At 41.8% G+C, this 19,277-nt stretch overlaps 1 protein-coding gene across 2 annotated transcripts in view; it reads right to left on the reverse strand.

The window, feature by feature from the left end:
- The window catches only part of LOC126161407 (dyslexia-associated protein KIAA0319-like protein), a 161,365-nt gene that overhangs the window by 11,868 nt on the left and 130,220 nt on the right, over positions 1–19,277 (reverse strand). Inside the window, exons 15-18 of one of the 2 annotated variants that reach the window (XM_049917188.1) lie at positions 12,974–13,288; positions 9,927–10,028; positions 8,018–8,170; positions 261–448 (exon numbers count right to left, since the gene is read on the reverse strand). In XM_049917188.1, coding sequence (XP_049773145.1) covers positions 297–448; positions 8,018–8,170; positions 9,927–10,028; positions 12,974–13,288 — 722 coding nt within the window. In that variant the 3' untranslated portion in view covers positions 261–296. Of the gene's footprint in view, positions 1–260; positions 449–7,996; positions 8,171–9,926; positions 10,029–12,973; positions 13,289–19,277 lie in introns of both variants that reach the window. The other variant, XM_049917187.1, reaches the window with a different exon arrangement.

Here is a 19,277-nt window from a genome sequence, read left to right on the forward strand (position 1 = left end):
CAAAATAGAAATCAAGTGATTTTACTACTAACTATTGTACACCATGTTGTCTGACAGTGGGATAGAGAGGGGGACATATGACTCAGCGTATAGCAGTTAAGAACATCAAGGAAACAGAATGCTTGAATGTAAACTTTTGAAAACAGCTCAAAATGTGTAAGTGTTACGCTACAAAATTAAAGAGATCGTAAATAATTTTTGTATAAAATAAATCAATATTCTGTCAAAACTGGAAACATATGAATATTACAAATACTTACATTTCATAATACCATGCATCTGCAGTGGAATGTTTTTCATGTTTTCACACGATGGCCTCCTTTTATAAAACCATTTCGAATCTTTCCATGACCATTTCTCAAATCTCCATTCATTTTGCATTTGCGGCTCTCAAAGAGAACATCGGAATCAGAGTCTGATTCTGACAGCATGACCTTCCCATGAGGAGCTATAAAATTAAAGAAATGGAAAACGTATTTAGGCAAATCATCTGGCATTAAAGTTAAATTCTAAAACTAGAACTGTGTCTTCTATTTTAAAAGTAGTCATTCCATGTCAAGTCATCCATGCCATCTCGCCACACACAAGCTGCCATCTTCAGATCCACAGAAACATGTTATGAAATCATGCTGTGTGAAAAACTGCATGTTTGTTTTCTACCAAGAGAGGGTAGGAAATTCAAAAGTATAGCTGCGTGTGCCACACTTGTATGAGTCTGTCTAGTCCATGATGACATAGCTACATTTTTTAAGTTCTACTGTCTTTTTTATTATGAGTCCATTATGATGGTATGAAAATAGATGTGCTGTTTATTGCACAGCATGATTTTGTAATCTGTACTCTGTGGATTGGGTGATGACATTGTAGTTCTGTCAGAGACAGCAAAGGACCTGGAAGAGCAGTTGAATGGAATAGACAGTTCTTGAATGGAGAATATACATCAACAAAAGCAAAACAATAATGGAATGTAGTCAAATTAAATCAAGTGATGCTGAGGGAATTAGATTAGGAAATGAGACACTTAAAGTAGTAGATGAATTTTGCTATTTGGGGAGCAAAATAACTGACAATGGTCAAAGTAGAGACGATGTAAAATGTGGCCTGGTAACGGCAAGGAAAGTGTTCCTGAAAAAGAGAAATTTCTTAACACTGAGTATAGATTTAAGTGTCAGGAAGTCTTTTCTGAAAGTATTTGTATGGAGTGGAAGTGAAACACGGACGATATTGTATGGCATTTATTGGCTGGGATATCCCTTTTGGGGTTCGGCCGCTGTATCGCAAGTCTTTTTAGTTGATGCCATGTAGGTGACTTGCATGTCAATGATGATGAAAATTATGGTGACAACACCCAGTCCCTGCTGGGAATCGAAATCGGGCCCCCTTGCACGGTAGGCAGTAACACCACCGCTGCGCTATGGAGGTGGACTAGACAAGAAAACAGTATAAACTTTCGAAATGTGGTGCTACAGAAGAATGCTGAAGATTAAATGTGTAGATCATGTAACTAATGAGGAGGTACTGAATAGAATTGGGGACAAGAGGAATTTGTGGCAAAACTTGAGTAGAAGGAGGGATTAGTTGGAAGGACACATTCTGAGGCATCGAGGGATCATCAATTTAGTATTGAAGGGAAGTGCAGAGGGTAAAAATCGTAGAGGGAGGCCAAGGCATGAATACATTAAACACATTCAGAAGGCTGATTTATCGTCCATGTTTCACTTCCACTCCATACAAATACTTTCAGAAAAAGACTTCCTGACATGAAAAATAGTTTAGACAAAATTAAATGAAAGGCTGTATGTTGCAGCAGTTATTTGGAGATGAAGATGCTTGAACAGAGTAGATTAGCATGGAGAGCTGCATCAAACCAGTCTTTGGACTGAAGACCACAACAACAACAACAACAGCAACTCTGTGGATCTGAAGTTGGCAGTTCAGACTTGCTGAAACTAGTAATCCAGTGCACACACATGTAATCAAGACAATGAAAAGCTTCATATCAGAAGCAGACAGAATTTGGAGCATTAATGGCTGCATGAACTAGGCTGAGACAATTGTGATTATCACAATCAGTCATATCAGATGGTTTAAACAATGATAGCCACATTCAGTCATGGTTTGTAGGAGAAATAAATGAAGCAGGCAGAATGACATGGTGTAACAAACTTCAGGAAATGGTGGGAGAAGTTGTCAACTTTGTAAAAGCATTAAGGCAGCTACATGACTTTGAAAGACAGGAACGTTTAGATTTCATCACAATTGTTGAATATTGCAGATGTAAGAACGATCACCACGAATGGCAGGACTGCAAAGAAAAACAAATTTGCTACAGTTGCGGGAAACAGAGTCATGTATTGAGAGACTGTAAGAAAATAAAAACGAGTAAGATTATTGACAGACAGATTGAAAAAATAGTAAATGAGTACAGTCATGAATGTGCCACCGTGCAATTGCCTCCAGGCCAAGAGAGTGATTCCTGTCATTCCAACCAAAAATGAGATATAAATTGACTTCCTGGTAAGTGAAATATATTATCTGTTTTAGTAGAATATATACCAAACATGAAGCACCAATCACACAGAAAATATTATTCGTACCACATATTTAAAGAGTTTTGGTATAAAAAATAGTAAAAGGGCAAATGGATGTTGAAATTATGAAACCAAGAGATTCTGCAGATCTCCTTCCCCCTCTCTCCAAAAGTTATTAACTAAAAAAATAATAAAAAAATCACCTCCTGGAGACATGAAGTTTTATTTTTGTACCAATTACTGAGCTCTGAAAGCAATAACTGCACAGGATATTTGCACCTTATCAAATACACTCCTGGGAATGGAAAAAAGAACACATTGACACCGGTGTGTCAGACCCACCATACTTGCTCCGGACACTGCGAGAGGGCTGTACAAGCAATGATCACACGCACGGCACAGCGGACACACCAGGAACCGCGGTGTTGGCCGTCGAATGGCGCTAGCTGCGCAGCATTTGTGCACCGCCGCCGTCAGTGTCAGCCAGTTTGCCGTGGCATACGGAGCTCCATCGCAGTCTTTAACAGTGGTAGCATGCCGCGACAGTGTGGACGTGAACCGTATGTGCAGTTGACGGACTTTGAGCGAGGGCGTATAGTGGGCATGCGGGAGGCCGGGTGGACGTACCGCCGAATTGCTCAACACGTGGGGCGTGAGGTCTCCACAGTACATCGATGTTGTCGCCAGTGGTCGGCGGAAGGTGCACGTGCCCGTCGACCTGGGACCGGACCGCAGCGACGCACGGATGCACGCCAAGACCGTAGGATCCTACGCAGTGCCGTAGGGGACCGCACCGCCACTTCCCAGCAAATTAGGGACACTGTTGCTCCTGGGGTATCGGCGAGGACCATTCGCAACCGTCTCCATGAAGCTGGGCTACGGTCCCGCACACATTAGGCCGTCTTCCGCTCATGCCCCAACATCGTGCAGCCCGCCTCCAGTGGTGTCGCGACAGGCGTGAACGGAGGGACGAATGGAGACGTGTCGTCTTCAGCGATGAGAGTCGCTTCTGCCTTGGTGCCAATGATGGTCGTATGCGTGTTTGGCGCCGTGCAGGTGAGCGCCACAATCGATCTCCTACACTGGCCGTACACCACTGGTGATCGTCGAGGGGACACTGAATAGTGCACGGTACATCCAAACCGTCATCGAACCCATCGTTCTACCATTCCTAGACCGGCAAGGGAACTTGCTGTTCCAACAGGACAATGCACGTCCGCATGTATCCCGTGCCACCCAACGTGCTCTAGAAGGTGTAAGTCAACTACCCTGGCCAGCAAGATCTCCGGATCTGTCCCCCATTGAACATGTTTGGGACTGGATGAAGCGTCGTCTCACGCGGTCTGCACGTCCAGCACGAACGCTGGTCCAACTGAGGCGCCAGGTGGAAATGGCATGGCAAGCCGTTCCACAGGACTACATCCAGCACCTCTACGATCGTCTCCATGGGAGAATAGCAGCCTGCATTGCTGCGAAAGGTGGATATACACTGTACTAGTGCCGACATTGTGCATGCTCTGTTGCCTGTGTCTATGTGCCTGTGGTTCTGTCAGTGTGATCATGTGATGTATCTGACCCCAGGAATGTGTCAATAAAGTTTCCCCTTCCTGGGACAATGAATTCACGGTGTTCTTATTTCAATTTCCAGGAGTGTATTTATGTTCAGTAATCTAGAGTGGCTAGAGTGTAACATTGCTGCCCCCCCCCCCCCCCCCCACCCCCTGCCCCTGAAATCTTGGTAGTGGTGACATGCAGATCTGCAGCGTGGCCTGAGGTCTAGGTTACTTCTGATTGATTAATGTTGTAGGCTTCCCCAGTATGGAAATCATGAGCCGTGCCTGTCCTGGAGAATCTCCTCAATATGGATCTAATGGAATGAACATATGGGTGTAGCTGACATTTCTTGTAAAAATCAGAATAACTAGGCTTGTAAAAATCAGAATAACTAGGCTTGTAACACAAGGATACGGGTAAATGGCAAGGAGATAACTAATTTGGTACTGCATAACTGCAAATAATAATAATAAGTCAGTGAAGTGCAAAATAGCTAAGCAGGGATGGCTAGAGGACACATGTAAGGATGTAGAGGCTTATCTCACTAGGGGTAAGATAGATACTGCCTACAGGAAAATTAAAGAGACCTTTGGAGAAAAGAGAACCACTTGTATGAATATCAAGAGCTCAGATGGAAACCCAGTTCTAAGCAAAGAAGGGAAAGCAGAAAGGTGGAAGGAGTATATAGAGGGTCTATACAAGGGTGATGTACTTGAGGACAATATTATGGAAATGGAAGAGGATGTAGATGAAGATGAAATGGGAGATATGATACTGCGTGATGAGTTTGACAGAGCACTGAAAGACCTGAGTCGAAACAAGGCCCCTAGAGTAAACAACATTCCATTGGAACTACTGATGGACTTGGAAGAGCCAGTCCTGACAAAACTCTACCATCTGGTGAGCAAGATGTGTGAGACAGGCAAAATACCCCCAGACTTCAAGAAGAATATAATAATTCCGATCCCAAAGAAAACAGCTGTTGACAGATGTGAAAATTACCGAACTATCAGTTTAATAAGTCACAGCTGCAAAATACTAACGCAAATTCTTTACAGACAAATGGAAAAACTAGTAGAAGCCAACCTTGGCGAAGATCAGTTTGGATTCCGTAGAAATATTGGAACACGTGAGGCAATACTGACCCTACGACTTAGCTTTTGACAATGTTGACTGGAATACTCTCTTTCAAATTCTGAAGGTGGCAGGGGTAAAATACAGGGAGCGAAAGGCTATTTACAATTTGTATAGAAAACAAATGGCAGTTATAAGAGTTGAGGGGGCATGAAAGGGAAGCAGTGGTTGGGAAGGGAGTGAGACAGCGTTGTAGCCTCTCCCAGATGTTATACAGTCTGTGTATTGAGCAAGGAGTGAAGGAAACAAAAGAAAAATTCGGAGTAGGTATTAAAATCCATGGAGAAGAAATAAAAACTTTGAGGTTCGCCGATGACATTGTAATTCTGTCAGAGACAGCAAAGGACTTGGAAGAGCAGTTGAACGGAATGGATAGTGTCTTGAAAGGAGGATATAAGATGAACATCAACAAAAGCAAAACGAGGGTAATGGAATGTAGTCGAATTAAGTCGGGTGACGCTGAGGGTATTAGATTAGGAAATGAGACACTTAAAGTAGTAAAGGAGTTTTGCTATTTGGGGAGCAAGCAGAGAGGATATAAAATGTAGACTGGCAATGGCAAGGAAAGTGTTTCTGAAGAAGAGAAATTTGTTAACATCGAGTATAGATTTAAGTGTCAGGAAGTCGTTTCTGAAAGTACACTCCTGGAAATGGAAAAAGGAACACATTGACACCGGTGTGTCAGACCCACCATACTTGCTCCGGACACAGCGAGAGGGCTGTACAAGCAATGATCACACGCACGGCACAGCGGACACACCAGGAACCGCGGTGTTGGCCGTCGAATGGCGCTAGCTGCGCAGCATTTGTGCACCGCCGCCGTCAGTGTCAGCCAGTTTGCCGTGGCATACGGAGCTCCATCGCAGTCTTTAACAGTGGTAGCATGCCGCGACAGTGTGGACGTGAACCGTATGTGCAGTTGACGGACTTTGAGCGAGGGCGTATAGTGGGCATGCGGGAGACCGGGTGGACATACCGCCGAATTGCTCAACACGTGGGGCGTGAGGTCTCCACAGTACATCGATGTTGTCGCCAGTGGTCGGCGGAAGGTGCACGTGCCCGTCGACCTGGGACCGGACTGCAGTGACGCACGGATGCACGCCAAGACCGTAGGATCCTACGCAGTGCCGTAGGGGACCGCACCGCCACTTCCCAGAAAATTAGGGACACTGTTGCTCCTGGGGTATCGGCGAGGACCATTCGCAACCGTCTCCATGAAGCTGGGCTACGGTCCCGCACACCGTTAGGCCGTCTTCCGCTCACGCCCCAACATCGTGCAGCCCGCCTCCAGTGGTGTCGCGACAGGCGTGAATGGAGGGACGAATGGAGACGTGCCGTCTTCAGCGATGAGAGTCGCTTCTGCCTTGGTGCCAATGATGGTCGTATGCGTGTTTGGCGCCGTGCAGGTGAGCGCCACAATCAGGACTGCATACGACCGAGGCACACAGGACCAACACCCAGCATCATGGTGTGGGGAGCGATCTCCTACACTGGCCGTACACCACTGGTGATCGTCGAGGGGACACTGAATAGTGCACGGTACATCGAAACCGTCATCGAACCCATCGTTCTACCATTCCTAGACCGGCAAGGGAACTTGCTGTTCCAACAGGACAATGCACGTCCGCATGTATCCCGTGCCACCCAACGTGCTCTAGAAGGTGTAAGTCAACTACCCTGGCCAGCAAGATCTCCGGATCTGTCCCCCATTGAGCATGTTTGGGACTGGATGAAGCGTCGTCTCACGCGGTCTGCACGTCCAGCACGAACGCTGGTCCAACTGAGGCGCCAGGTGGAAATGGCATGGCAAGCCGTTCCACAGGACTACATCCAGCACCTCTACGATCGTCTCCATGGGAGAATAGCAGCCTGCATTGCTGCGAAAGGTGGATATACACTGTACTAGTGCCGACATTGTGCATGCTCTGCTGCCTGTGTCTATGTGCCTGTGGTTCTGTCAGTGTGATCATGTGATGTATCTGACCCCAGGAATGTGTCAATAAAGTTTCCCCTTCCTGGGACAATGAATTCACGGTGTTCTTATTTCAATTTCCAGGAGTGTATTTGTACTGAGTGTAGCCATGTATGGAATTGAAACATGGACGATAAATAGTTTAGACCAAAAGAGAATAGAAGCCTTCGAAATGTGGTGCTACAGAAGAATGTTGAAGATTAGATGGGTAGATCACATAACTAATGAGGTATTGAATAGGATTGGGGAGAAGAGAAGTTTGTGGCACAATTTGACTAGAAGAAGGGATCGATTGGTAGGACATGTTCTGAGGCATCAAGGGATCACCAATTTAGTATCGGAGGGCAGCGTGGAGGGTAAAAATCGTAGAGGGAGACCAAGAGATGAATACACTAAGCAGATTCAGAAGGGTGTAGGTTGCAGTAGGTACTGGGAGATGAAGAAGCTTGCACAGGATAGAGTAGCATGGAGAGCTGCATCAAACCAGTCTCAGGACTGAAGACCACAACAACACGTCAGTGAAAGACTACACAGCAATTAACAAAAGTCAATGGCTTATTTTAAGTACAGCTTCACTCGGCATGATCCTGGTGTATGTGGTACAACATTGCCTTCCACTGGCCTTTGAACTGTCTTAGCCACTCAGTTTTTGTGGTTCCTACAGTTCAATATGGGTTCAAAACCATGGTGCAATTTTGCATTTTCACATTAACAAATCATTGCCAGGGGTTATTTTACAAATTGTAATACAATAGATTTTATGTAGAATACAAGTATAAAAAAAAGGCAAGCTTGTTTAGCTCACCCCTTGGGATCATGGCATCACCTTCTCCATCGCTGCCCAGGAGAGAGTACTTCTGCCTTTTACGTGGACGTCGAACACAAACTTTCTGGAATAGGCATGACAGGGCCCAGCCACCACCCACAATCAATAGCATTGCCACAAACAACACTATCACCACATACAAGATACTCCAATCTGAAAGTAAGTTAATAATAGATGTAATACATTAAATGGGATGAACACTTTACTGTTACAAAATTTTTGATCCTGAAATATGCTCTGCTAAATTATTGTATTTTTAGTTATTTATCCTCACCAGTTTAGGTCACCTATCCCTCACTTACATCAGAGCAGCATTTTTCACAAACACTATTTTCAACTACAAAGCTACTTAAAGAATTATAACAATTTTAATGCAATAAATAACAATAAAATGGTAATAACAAATTTAAAAATGATTTCAATCAAGATCTGAATGTACCCAATGACATTGGGAATAATGGCACTGACTAAAAACGAATAGCAGTAATGCTACTACTACTGCTACTACAACTACTGCTAATGATTATCTGTTTCTGGAATAAATACATTTTATGTTCACTTTCCAGGTGACACCTCTTTATTTAAATACGTAATGATCATTTACTTAAAAGAACTGCTAATAATTACCTGATTCAAGAATATGTGCAACAACAATTTAATTTTATGTACACTTTATAGGCAACATCTTTTTAATTAAGTACGTAATGATCGTTTACTTATGAACGAATGCTTCAGTCATTTAAAAATTTATTACTAAACTTATACCCTATCATCATCTGATGACATATGTTACATGTTGTCCTCTCTGTATGCTGGAGTTGGCAGTAACGTATGCATGACGTATGCTTGCTTGTGTCTATGAATGGTGTGTGTTGTCTTTTGCTGATAAAGACTGTGGCCAAAAGCTTTATGTAAGTGTCTTTTCATTGTGCTGTCTGCAACTTACTGTATCTTCCTTATAGTATGTAGGAATCTGTCTTTTCTTACATTTTTGGAGAGATCTAATGTTATTTTATGCATGATAATTTAAAAATACATATGGCCACTGCATGTATGAACATATTACGATTTTTTTCTAATTAAAATTATTGGAATTATCGTCCTCAATCCTGGTAACAAGTCATGCAGAGGCTCTTGGTGTAGCTGCACAGATCTTCAGAACTCCAATACTGTACACAGAGCTTGCATCATACAGGAAACACCCTGTACATATTTCCAACAGCTGCAATTTTATTGGAGAGTATTTTTCTCTATACATTACAAATATTTTAGTTCGTTGGTAAATTTCATGTGGTATTGAGTGAATGTCATAAGTTATTTAATTAACTATGAAAATATGTAGAAAAGGACAGATGAGAACTTTAATTCTATGAATGATATTAAATAAAAAAAACTTGTTTGTTGCGCATTCACTTTTTGTATTTTGAACTTCCAGAATACAGGGAAACCAGAAATAAGTATTGCAAAAACACACATATATCAATAACTTTTTCTGCAATAAAAGTTTACGCTATCCTCAACTTGAACATTGGTTTGAACAACGCAATGTTTTACTATGCACAGTGCTATAGGAGACGATATGTTCTCCCTTTAGTCCAACCTTTAGACTGAGTTAACCAGCCAGTTATAGAGGGATGGCTAGCTGCAGTTTAAGGTGGACACTGAGCCATACTGCAACACAGCATTTTTCACTTATGGTATATCAATACTTGCTAGAACTGAAACAAATGATGATGATGATGATACAAGCAATGACTACATATCTGTTCCTTTGGTGCCGAACACTGCTGCTAACAGATCAACAAAGTAAATTGATCCAAAGCACACTGAACAAAAAAAAAAAAATTGCAAGAACTAAATTACAAAATTTTATTACAGATAATAAATTGCATTTGTAATGTGTTCTTACCGCAGTTTGCTTCACCATCACCTATGTATCGGCTAATTAGATTCTGCATCCAGAAAGCCTCACAAAGACATTGTCTAGTAGTCTGATCACAAACTCCATGTCCTGAAAAAGCAACGTAGAATTAAAATAACTAGCAGTAAATAGACATTCTACATCAAACTATAATGTGAAAGGCAAAGCAGGCTTAAACAAATTACTGAGATTAACACCAATACTTCTACATTCAGCTTTATGTATAATAAGTTGAACATATAAGTAGTGATATCAGCCACAAATGTGAAACCAGACAGTTCCGTTTAACTATCAGTGTGATACGTATATACGATTATGATCATAAAACTATAGGGAATTATTAATCAATGTAGACAATGTATGCTTTATAGACCATTTCAGTTGATCAGTTTGTTTTTGTGGGGCTATTTCAGTTACTACACACTATTAAGTTTTAAAAGGGTGCAGGCAGGGCTAACAAGATTCTTAAGCTAGGCAAGTTATCAGTAAACCCACCAAGACAAATGGAACTAGGGGATGATAGACTGTAAGAGGTATTAACATACTTTCACCACATACTGACCACTAAAGTGACATTAAACTGTATGGCAAATGTCACTTTTTCTGCCAAAGTTATTCGTTAATTGTACTGTTCTAAGCATTTTCCACTCACATTAAGCAATAACTGCAGTAATAAACAATACAAAAAATAATGAGTAATTATAAATAATGTATTCATTCTGGAAAAAGCTACGTCCAAAGTGTATACAGAGCAATTTGCAGATGGTCATATTTTAATCAACAAGTGAGTCCACAGAAGTTTTATTATTTCAACACTAACAACCAGTTGTGTTACTCGTTTAGATTTTTTTAAAGGCGAAAGCGTAAGGAAAGTAGAGCTTGTGTTGCTGCTTAAATTACACAAGCAGTTTAGTATATTAATTAAAATGGATAGCTACCCTGTCCACAAACTGATAACACACTGGACTGTAAGATTTTAAAGTTTCCCAGTGTACTGACACATCCACGAAATGTCTGGCAAACTGTCCAATGCCAGAGACAAGGTTGGACTAGCTACTGTGTGCATATAGGCATTTAAGCAATTATTCTTCCTGTGCATCATATGTGAATGGAACGGGAAGAAATCCTAGTACATGGTAAAATGCGAAGTACTGTGTACCATTTACTTCGCAGTGGTTTACAGAGCATGGAAGGAGATGTAGAACTTCCTGCCATGATCTTTAGGTGCAGGGTCATCTGGCTGTCTTCAGGTGTATATTTGCAAAAGTACATGGAGCTCCTCAACTTAAAGACTAGTGACGCATGAATAGTGTACTCAAATTTCACTGCACAAGCATTAATTGAGCATAGCATGCACTTCTTTTGTAAGCCTTTGTGAAGCAACACTTGCATCTTAATATTAAAGTACACTACACAGGCCCTGGCATGGTCTTGAATAGAAATAAATAATGAATTTACCCTTAAAACGGCCATTGACATCAAGGAAGCCCAACACAATCCTTTGGATTACTGCTACTGAACAAATGATTTGAGGGATCTAAAAGGATTAAATATGGCGGGGGGCAAGGAGAGGGGGAAGAAGCTGCATTTTGGAAATTACAGGATGGAGGTTCTTCTACGATTCATAAAGTTAATGCTCTAACAAACTAGTAATATCTAATTTCAGGAATATTACTGTGATAAAAACAATTTCTTAATTAACTAAGGGTTCTGTCAATCATCTAGCAGGCTTATTAAATTATAATAGCAGAAGAAATCAGGCATCATACAAGTATTCTGCTTAGAAAGATCTACATCACCACAAAAGACTATATTTACACCCAGACCATCAGCAACCTTTTCAAGAACTGAAGTTTCTTTGTAGAGTTTCTAGGACAAAGAAGCAAGTGGAGGAGGAAAAATGGGCTGTCCCAAGGAAGGCCATTTTTCAGCATCTATACAAATGACCAGCCCCTACTGGAAAAAATTCAAAGCTCCATTTACGCAGATGGTCATACCATCAAAGCTCAAGGAAAATATTTTGAAAGAATCAAGCTACAGCTGGAAAGGCCCTTGACTTACTCTCTATCTACTACAAGACAAACTGATGGAAGCTACATCCTTCTAAGACACAGATGTGTGCATTCCATCTGAGGAACAAGAAGGCTTCTGAAGACTAGTTTACCAGGGAAGGAATTCTTCTGGAATGCTGCATGGCCCCTAAATATCTTGAAGTCTCTCTTTGGACCAAGTACTGACCCATAAGAAACACTTCATAAATACAAAGCAGAAAGCACACACAAGAAACAATGTGGTACAGACAATCACAGGAACAACTTGGGGGTCACAGCCAAAAACAGTAAAACCATACGCACTGGCCTTGTGCTACTCCATGGGAAAACATGCATGCCCAGGGTGGTATCAGTATCGCCGCTCTAAAATGTGGATGCAGCTCTTATTGAAACATGTCGCATCATCACAGGCTGTCTCTGGCCCACACCTCTGAAGAAGCTTGAATGCCTTGCTGGAATAGCACACTCAGATACATGAAGGTTTTTGGCAGCCAGGAAAGAGAAGACCAAATCCACAATATTTGCAGCCCACCTCCTTCCCAGACACCAGCCAGACTTAAGTCTTGGCAGAACTTTCTGAGAACAACCAAGTCACTTGCAGAATCACCTAAGCAAGCAAGACTTCAGGAGTGGCACATGAGGGCCAGCACATCAGAGAGTGCTTTGGCCAGCACATCAGAGAGTGCTTTGGGCAATGCACCCTCTGTGGCCTGTAGCTCTTTGATGTATGAATGCTTCTGACACAAGAAATAAAATAAAAATCATACACAAACCAACAAAAAAAATTTTGTATCCAAATGATGCACAATAAGGACTAACTATTATCATTTATAATGTTCAGACTTAACAGAGATATTCAGTATTTACATACAAATAAGCTAAAAACCTAGGCCGAAAGTTTTTCAATTTTTGACCAGGCATCCACCAGAGGCATCATATCAAAGAAACCTTCTGTTACACCAGAACTCTATTTCAAGCCCTTACCTGAACAGTTATTCTGACACACAGCAGTCCGGATGTCAGCAACAGAGAGCTCTAGAAGACCTGCATCTTGGCGCAAGCGGGTACGCAATCTTTGGACAACAGAAGGCCCTTCAACAGCAGCCCCATGTTCTTCTACATAAAAAGTGATCACTGCTCGCCCTGTATGGTCCTCTTCACGCAGCTCGCGTACATGAATAACTGCCTCTTGATGTAAGAGCAAACTGAGCTTCCGCTCTAATGCGACCTGCTGTGCTACTGTCAATCTTCTGCCCTCAACATTAAGTGTTAGTTCTACCAGGTGCAACATGTGAGGATCTGTAAAAATACACATTTAATTACTGTAATGAATTTCCACCTTCTCATTTCTTTGTAAGAACTACAAAAGCATTCACAGAACAAATTTACCAAATTCAGTACTATTCATGGCATGGCAACATCGACATTAAGAAGGAATAACTATAAACTAATGGAATTACATCCTATATCAATTGTACTTTACTCACAATGAACTCTCATGCAGTTTTTGCATCTGACAGACATGCCTGTGTAAGGTTCAAACACTTCTATGGCTCTTTATTGTATATGCCTATACATCTTCTGCCAATCATACTCTGCTGTGAGTACCCTATTACTTACATATAACTTATACTGCACCTTCTACATCTACATCTACATCCATACTCCGCAAGCCACCTGACGGTGTGTGGCGGAGGGTACCTTCAGTACCTCTATCGGTTCTCCCTTCTATTCCAGTCTCGTATTGTTCGTGGAAAGAAGGATTGTCGGTATGCCTCTGTGTGGGCTCTAATCTCTCTGATTTTATCCTCATGGTCTCTTCGCGAGATATACGTAGGAGGGAGCAATATACTGCTTGACTCTTCGGTGAAGGTATGTTCTCGAAACTTTGACAAAAGCCCGTACCGAGCTACTGAGCGTCTCTCCTGCAGAGTCTTCCACTGGAGTTTATCTATCATCTCCGTAACGCTTTCGCGATTACTAAATGATCCTGTAACGAAGCGCGCTGCTCTCCGTTGGATCTTCTCTATGTCTTGTATCAACCCTATCTGGTACGGATCCCACACTGCTGAGCAGTATTCAAGCAGTGGGCGAACAAGCGTACTGTAACCTACTTCCTTTGTTTTCGGATTGCATTTCCTTAGGATTCTTCCAATGAATCTCAGTCTGGCATCTGCTTTACCGACAATCAACATTATATGATCATTCCATTTTAAATCACTCCTAATGCGTACTCCCAGATAATTTATGGTATTAACTGCTTCCAGTTGCTGACCTACTATTTTGTAGCTAAATGATAAAGGATCTATCTTTCTGTGTATCCGCAGCACATTACACTTGTCTACATTGAGATTCAGTTGCCATTCCCTGCACCATGCGTCAATTCGCTGCAGATCCTCCTGCATTTCAGTACAATTTTCCCTTGTTACAACCTCTCGATACACCACAGCATCATCTGCAAAAAGCCTCAGTGAACTTCCGATGTCATCCACCAGGTCATTTATGTATATTGTGAACAGCAACGGTCCTATGACACTCCCCTGCGGCACACCTGAAATTACTCTTACTTCGGAAGACTTCTCTCCATTGAGAATAACATGCTGCGTCCTGTTATCTAGGAACTCCTCAATCCAATCACACAATTGGTCTGATAGTCCATATGCTCTTACTTTGTTCAATAAACGACTGTGGGGAACTGTATCGAACGCCTTGCGGAAGTCAAGAAACACGGCATCTACCTGTGAACCCGTGTCTATGGCCCTCTGAGTCTCGTGGACGAATAGCGCGAGCTGGGTTTCACATGACCGTCTTTTTCGAAACCCATGCTGATTCCTACAGAGTAGATTTCTAGTCTCCAGAAAAGTCATTATACTCGAACACAATACGTGTTCCAAAATTCTACAACTGATCGACGTTAGAGATATAGGTCTATAGTTCTGCACATCTGTTCGACGTCCCTTCTTGAAAACGGGGATGACCTGTGCCCTTTTCCAATCCTTTGGAACGCTACGCTCTTCTAGAGACCTACGGTACACCGCTGCAAGAAGGGGGGCAAGTTCCTTCGCGTACTCTGTGTAAAATTGAACTGGTATCCCATCAGGTCCAGAGGCCTTTCCTCTTTTGAGCGATTTTAATTGCTTCTCTATCCCTCTGTCGTCTATTTCGATATCTACCATTTTGTCATCTGTGCGACAATCTAGAGAAGGAACTACAGTGCAATCTTCCTCTGTGAAACAACTTTGGAAAAAGACATTTAGTATCTCGGCCTTTAGTCTGTCATCCTCTGTTTCAGTACCATTTTGGTCACAGAGTGTCTGGACATTTTGTTTTGATCCACCTACCGCTTTGACATAAGACCAAAATTTCTTAGGATTTTCTGCCAAGTCAGTACATAGAACTTTACTTTCGAATTCACTGAACGCCTCTCGCATAGCTCTCTTCACACTACATTTCGCTTCGCGTAATTTTTGTTTGTCTGCAAGGCTTTGGCTATGTTTATGTTTGCTGTGGAGTTCCCTTTGCTTCCGCAGCAGTTTTCTAACTCGGTTGTTGAACCACGGTGGCTCTTTTCCATCTCTTACGATCTTGCTTGGCACATACTCATCTAACGCATATTGTACGATGGTTTTGAACTTTGTACTTGTACTTGTAAATGTGACAAAAAATTGTGTAACGCAGCAGGTTTGCAAAGTGTGAAGTAATAAGGTTTCTGATGATAACTGGCATATGGCTCCTTCAGATCCAGTATTCCCACATGAAACGGACCAGGAGGTTATATGACTTACTGCTCAGCCCTCGCGCAATGAAATTAGATAGGCTATCAAGCATACCAATGCTAGGAAAGCCCCTGGGCCTGATGGTATTCAAAACTGTGTCCTCCAGGAGTTCATGGATAAAGCCATAAAATACTTTACACACATAACGAGTGCCATCCTAAAACACCAACACTTCCCTGACTTTTGGAAGGTGGCTAAGTTCCTGATGTTCAGTAAGCCAGGGAAAGACCACTGCCTCCCACAAAATTACTGACCCATCAGTCTGCTGTGCTCACTCAGCAAAATTGTTGAGAAGGAAATATTAAAACAAACCACTAAGCACTGCATTGCCAATGACACCCTAAGATTGGAGCAATTCGGCTTTAAGAATCACCACTCAACAATACAACAACTCCTCTGCGTAGTCGAACATATAACACATGGCTACAACATGAACAAATCCACAGGGGCCGTGTTCCTGGACATCAAAAAAGCTTTCGACCGTCTTTGACACAATGGCCTCATACACAAATTAAGCGAAGCTGGTTTCCCAGATGGGCTTGTACGTCTCATACACTCATATCTCATGAACAAATGTTTCAACACAGATGTGCAGGGCAAACAATCAACACAACACGGTATCCTAGCTGGAGTACCCCAGAGAAGCATAAGAGAGCGAATCTTGTTCAACCTGTAGATTAACGACTTCCCAGAAACACAAAACATGACATTAGCCATCTACGCGGATGACGCAGCCATCCTTGCGCAGGATTGGAAACCGTCAAACATTAATTCACGAATACAGACGGCACTAAGAACTGCTGAGCCTTGGTTGGAATGATGGCGTATTAAAGTAAGTATCAACAAGTGCAAAGCACTTCTGTTTACACGCAGACCGAAACTACTGCTTACACATCAACACGGTAGACAGATAACATTACATACATGCCCAATACGTTTCCAAGAGAAAGTCTGATATCTCGGTGTCTGGCTGGACCGGAAACTTACATGGGGGTACCACATCAATACGTTGCCAACAGAGTGCACGCGAGGTTCAAACAACTGTACCCAATACTCAACAGGGAAAGCACACTGAATCGGAGGGTGTTGAGGTCCATATAAATGACACTGATTAGACCACTGATGATGTATACAGGTCCCGTCTGGGGATATGCAGCTCCTACATGACTGCGCTGCCTGCAGATCATACAGAACAAAGTGCTACAAATCATTAGCAATGCTCCACGCTACACATACAGCATGGATCTTCACAATTAATACCGTCTTGAAACCCTCATTGAAGTACTCAAAAAACACGCCACAGGAACTTGAGACACTCGAACAGTCCTTTCATCCTTACTCTGGGAAACTATGATCGCAACCATAGGTGGAAGCATAAGCGGCCAAAGACACTGCTAGCTAGGGCATAACCACCTATGGCAAGCTCACACACACCAACAAGTGACAAAGGTCGGCAAGCCGCTACATATCAGCAATGTTAACTGGAAATACCAGCTGCTATTAAGCTGACCAACAGGCTACAGCAGGGAACTGACGAGCTCACCCACTGAGGCACAAACAAATCACCAACATCACCCTACATGGTGCATCTGATATATGACCTATCGGACACAAAACGATGATGAACATAACTGTTACAGGTTTTCTGATGCTGACCAAGAGATCAACACCGGCACCCAGCGGCAGCCGCTGAGTAACAGCACCACTCAACGTCAAAGGTATCGACATGCATGATACCCACTACTAACAAAGCCTACCCTTGCATGACCTGTCGCAGGCAGCAAGACACCCGCTACTGCTCTTACCACCCGACCTAACCATCACAGAGGTTTTTTTTCCCCTTGGCTCTTGCCTTGGCACTTTTTTTCCTCTGCCCTTCAAATCACTACCCTTTGTTTGACTTTCGGCCCAATCTATCTCGAGAGGAGCGCATATTAATGGTTAACCTTAACCATATGAAAGCAAAAATCGCATGACCCACATCCTGCGACACCTCACTTTAGTGAAAACTAACCCTTATGAAGAGGTGGCGGTAGATCTTTTCAGTTGGCCATCATGCTAGTGTGGGTGTGGAGGGGCTCCACCTCTCATGAAAAAACTGGCATATAATTGACAGAACTATATATTTAAGCACCCGATCAGGTAGGTTATATTTTATCCACAGCATTTTAACAACTGGCATCACTGTGTGAAGACTGATCACATCATCAAAATACTGAACCTAAAAAGGAACATGCAGACTAGCCAGAAACACAAAAATATACCTGCTAGCATTTCTCCGGTTTACAAATTGATATAAATGCAGATAAAAATGGTTATATCACTAAAAAAAAACAAGCAAGCATAGAAGTGCCAGCAGCACTATCACCAAATAGATCTGTGCTTCGAGCTTTTTTCTGTTGTATTAGAGGAAGAATGAATTTGTGATTTCATAACTTCTAAAAACAGTGTCAACATATTTATTATGCTTCTATACAAATGACAAATAGTTATTCTGTTTATAAGAATTGTTGACCTACATAATATGTTACCTTCCTGTGTACTCTTAGTTTCAGACTCTGGCCACACACGGCTAATGCACTTGATGAAGTAGTGCTCACTGCATTCTTATTATGTAGTTTTTTTTCATTTCACTGCTGCATTAATTACAGGTGTTATGGAATATGGTGGGAGAATATTTTATTCTCCTCTGTGGTTAAAGAGAAAAATGAATTTTTGCATGAAATGAGTGTTACATAATACTTTGAACATTTTGATGCATTTGAACAGGTTTTGTAGCATTTACAAACAAAAACTGATCAGAATTATAAATTTATCATTTTCTTTTCCAGAGAAGAAAATGCATGTTTCTTGATTAACATCAATTGCAAATTAAGTGAATAAGTTCTCTTTTTTTCTCTAAATCCTCATCCTCTACTTTGTGCACTGCAAGCAGTATTTCATACTAGGTGAAATTTCATCAGAGGAGTAACATAACCTTTCAAGTTTAAAATATTAAATCATAATATCAGAGGTCTTATTGCATGTAGCGCGTGGATGTGGAACAAGTCAAAATTTAATTAATTATTATGTTCATGTCACTAACAATCACCTACAGATATCAAAAATACAAATTAAGAATAAAACAAAATCAATAAATACTAATTAACAATCACTATAGAGGTCACAAATACAAATTTCAGATAACATCTAAATGCAGAGTGTAAGGTACAAAGACCATTCTCATAACTTCAGAATACAAACAATGTCTTTTATTAGCTGTAATTAAAGCAGTGAGACATATTTAAATGAGAAAACACAGAAAGATATGGGAATTAGCCTGTCTTAGTCAAAGAATTCATGTGGAGAATTGTTATGCCACAGAGTAGAAAAGGGGAAGAAATTAAAATTTATCTTGAGTTTTTACTACCACAGCTGCGGGCAACACGAGGCAGAAGTGGTGACATAACTGTACAATAAAAAGAAACAGTCAACACTGGAAGTCACTCACATACATGAGCACATGTTGCTAC

This window comes from Schistocerca cancellata, chromosome 2, assembly GCF_023864275.1.
Source record: "Schistocerca cancellata isolate TAMUIC-IGC-003103 chromosome 2, iqSchCanc2.1, whole genome shotgun sequence".
Classification (NCBI taxonomy): Eukaryota; Metazoa; Arthropoda; class Insecta; order Orthoptera; family Acrididae; genus Schistocerca; species Schistocerca cancellata.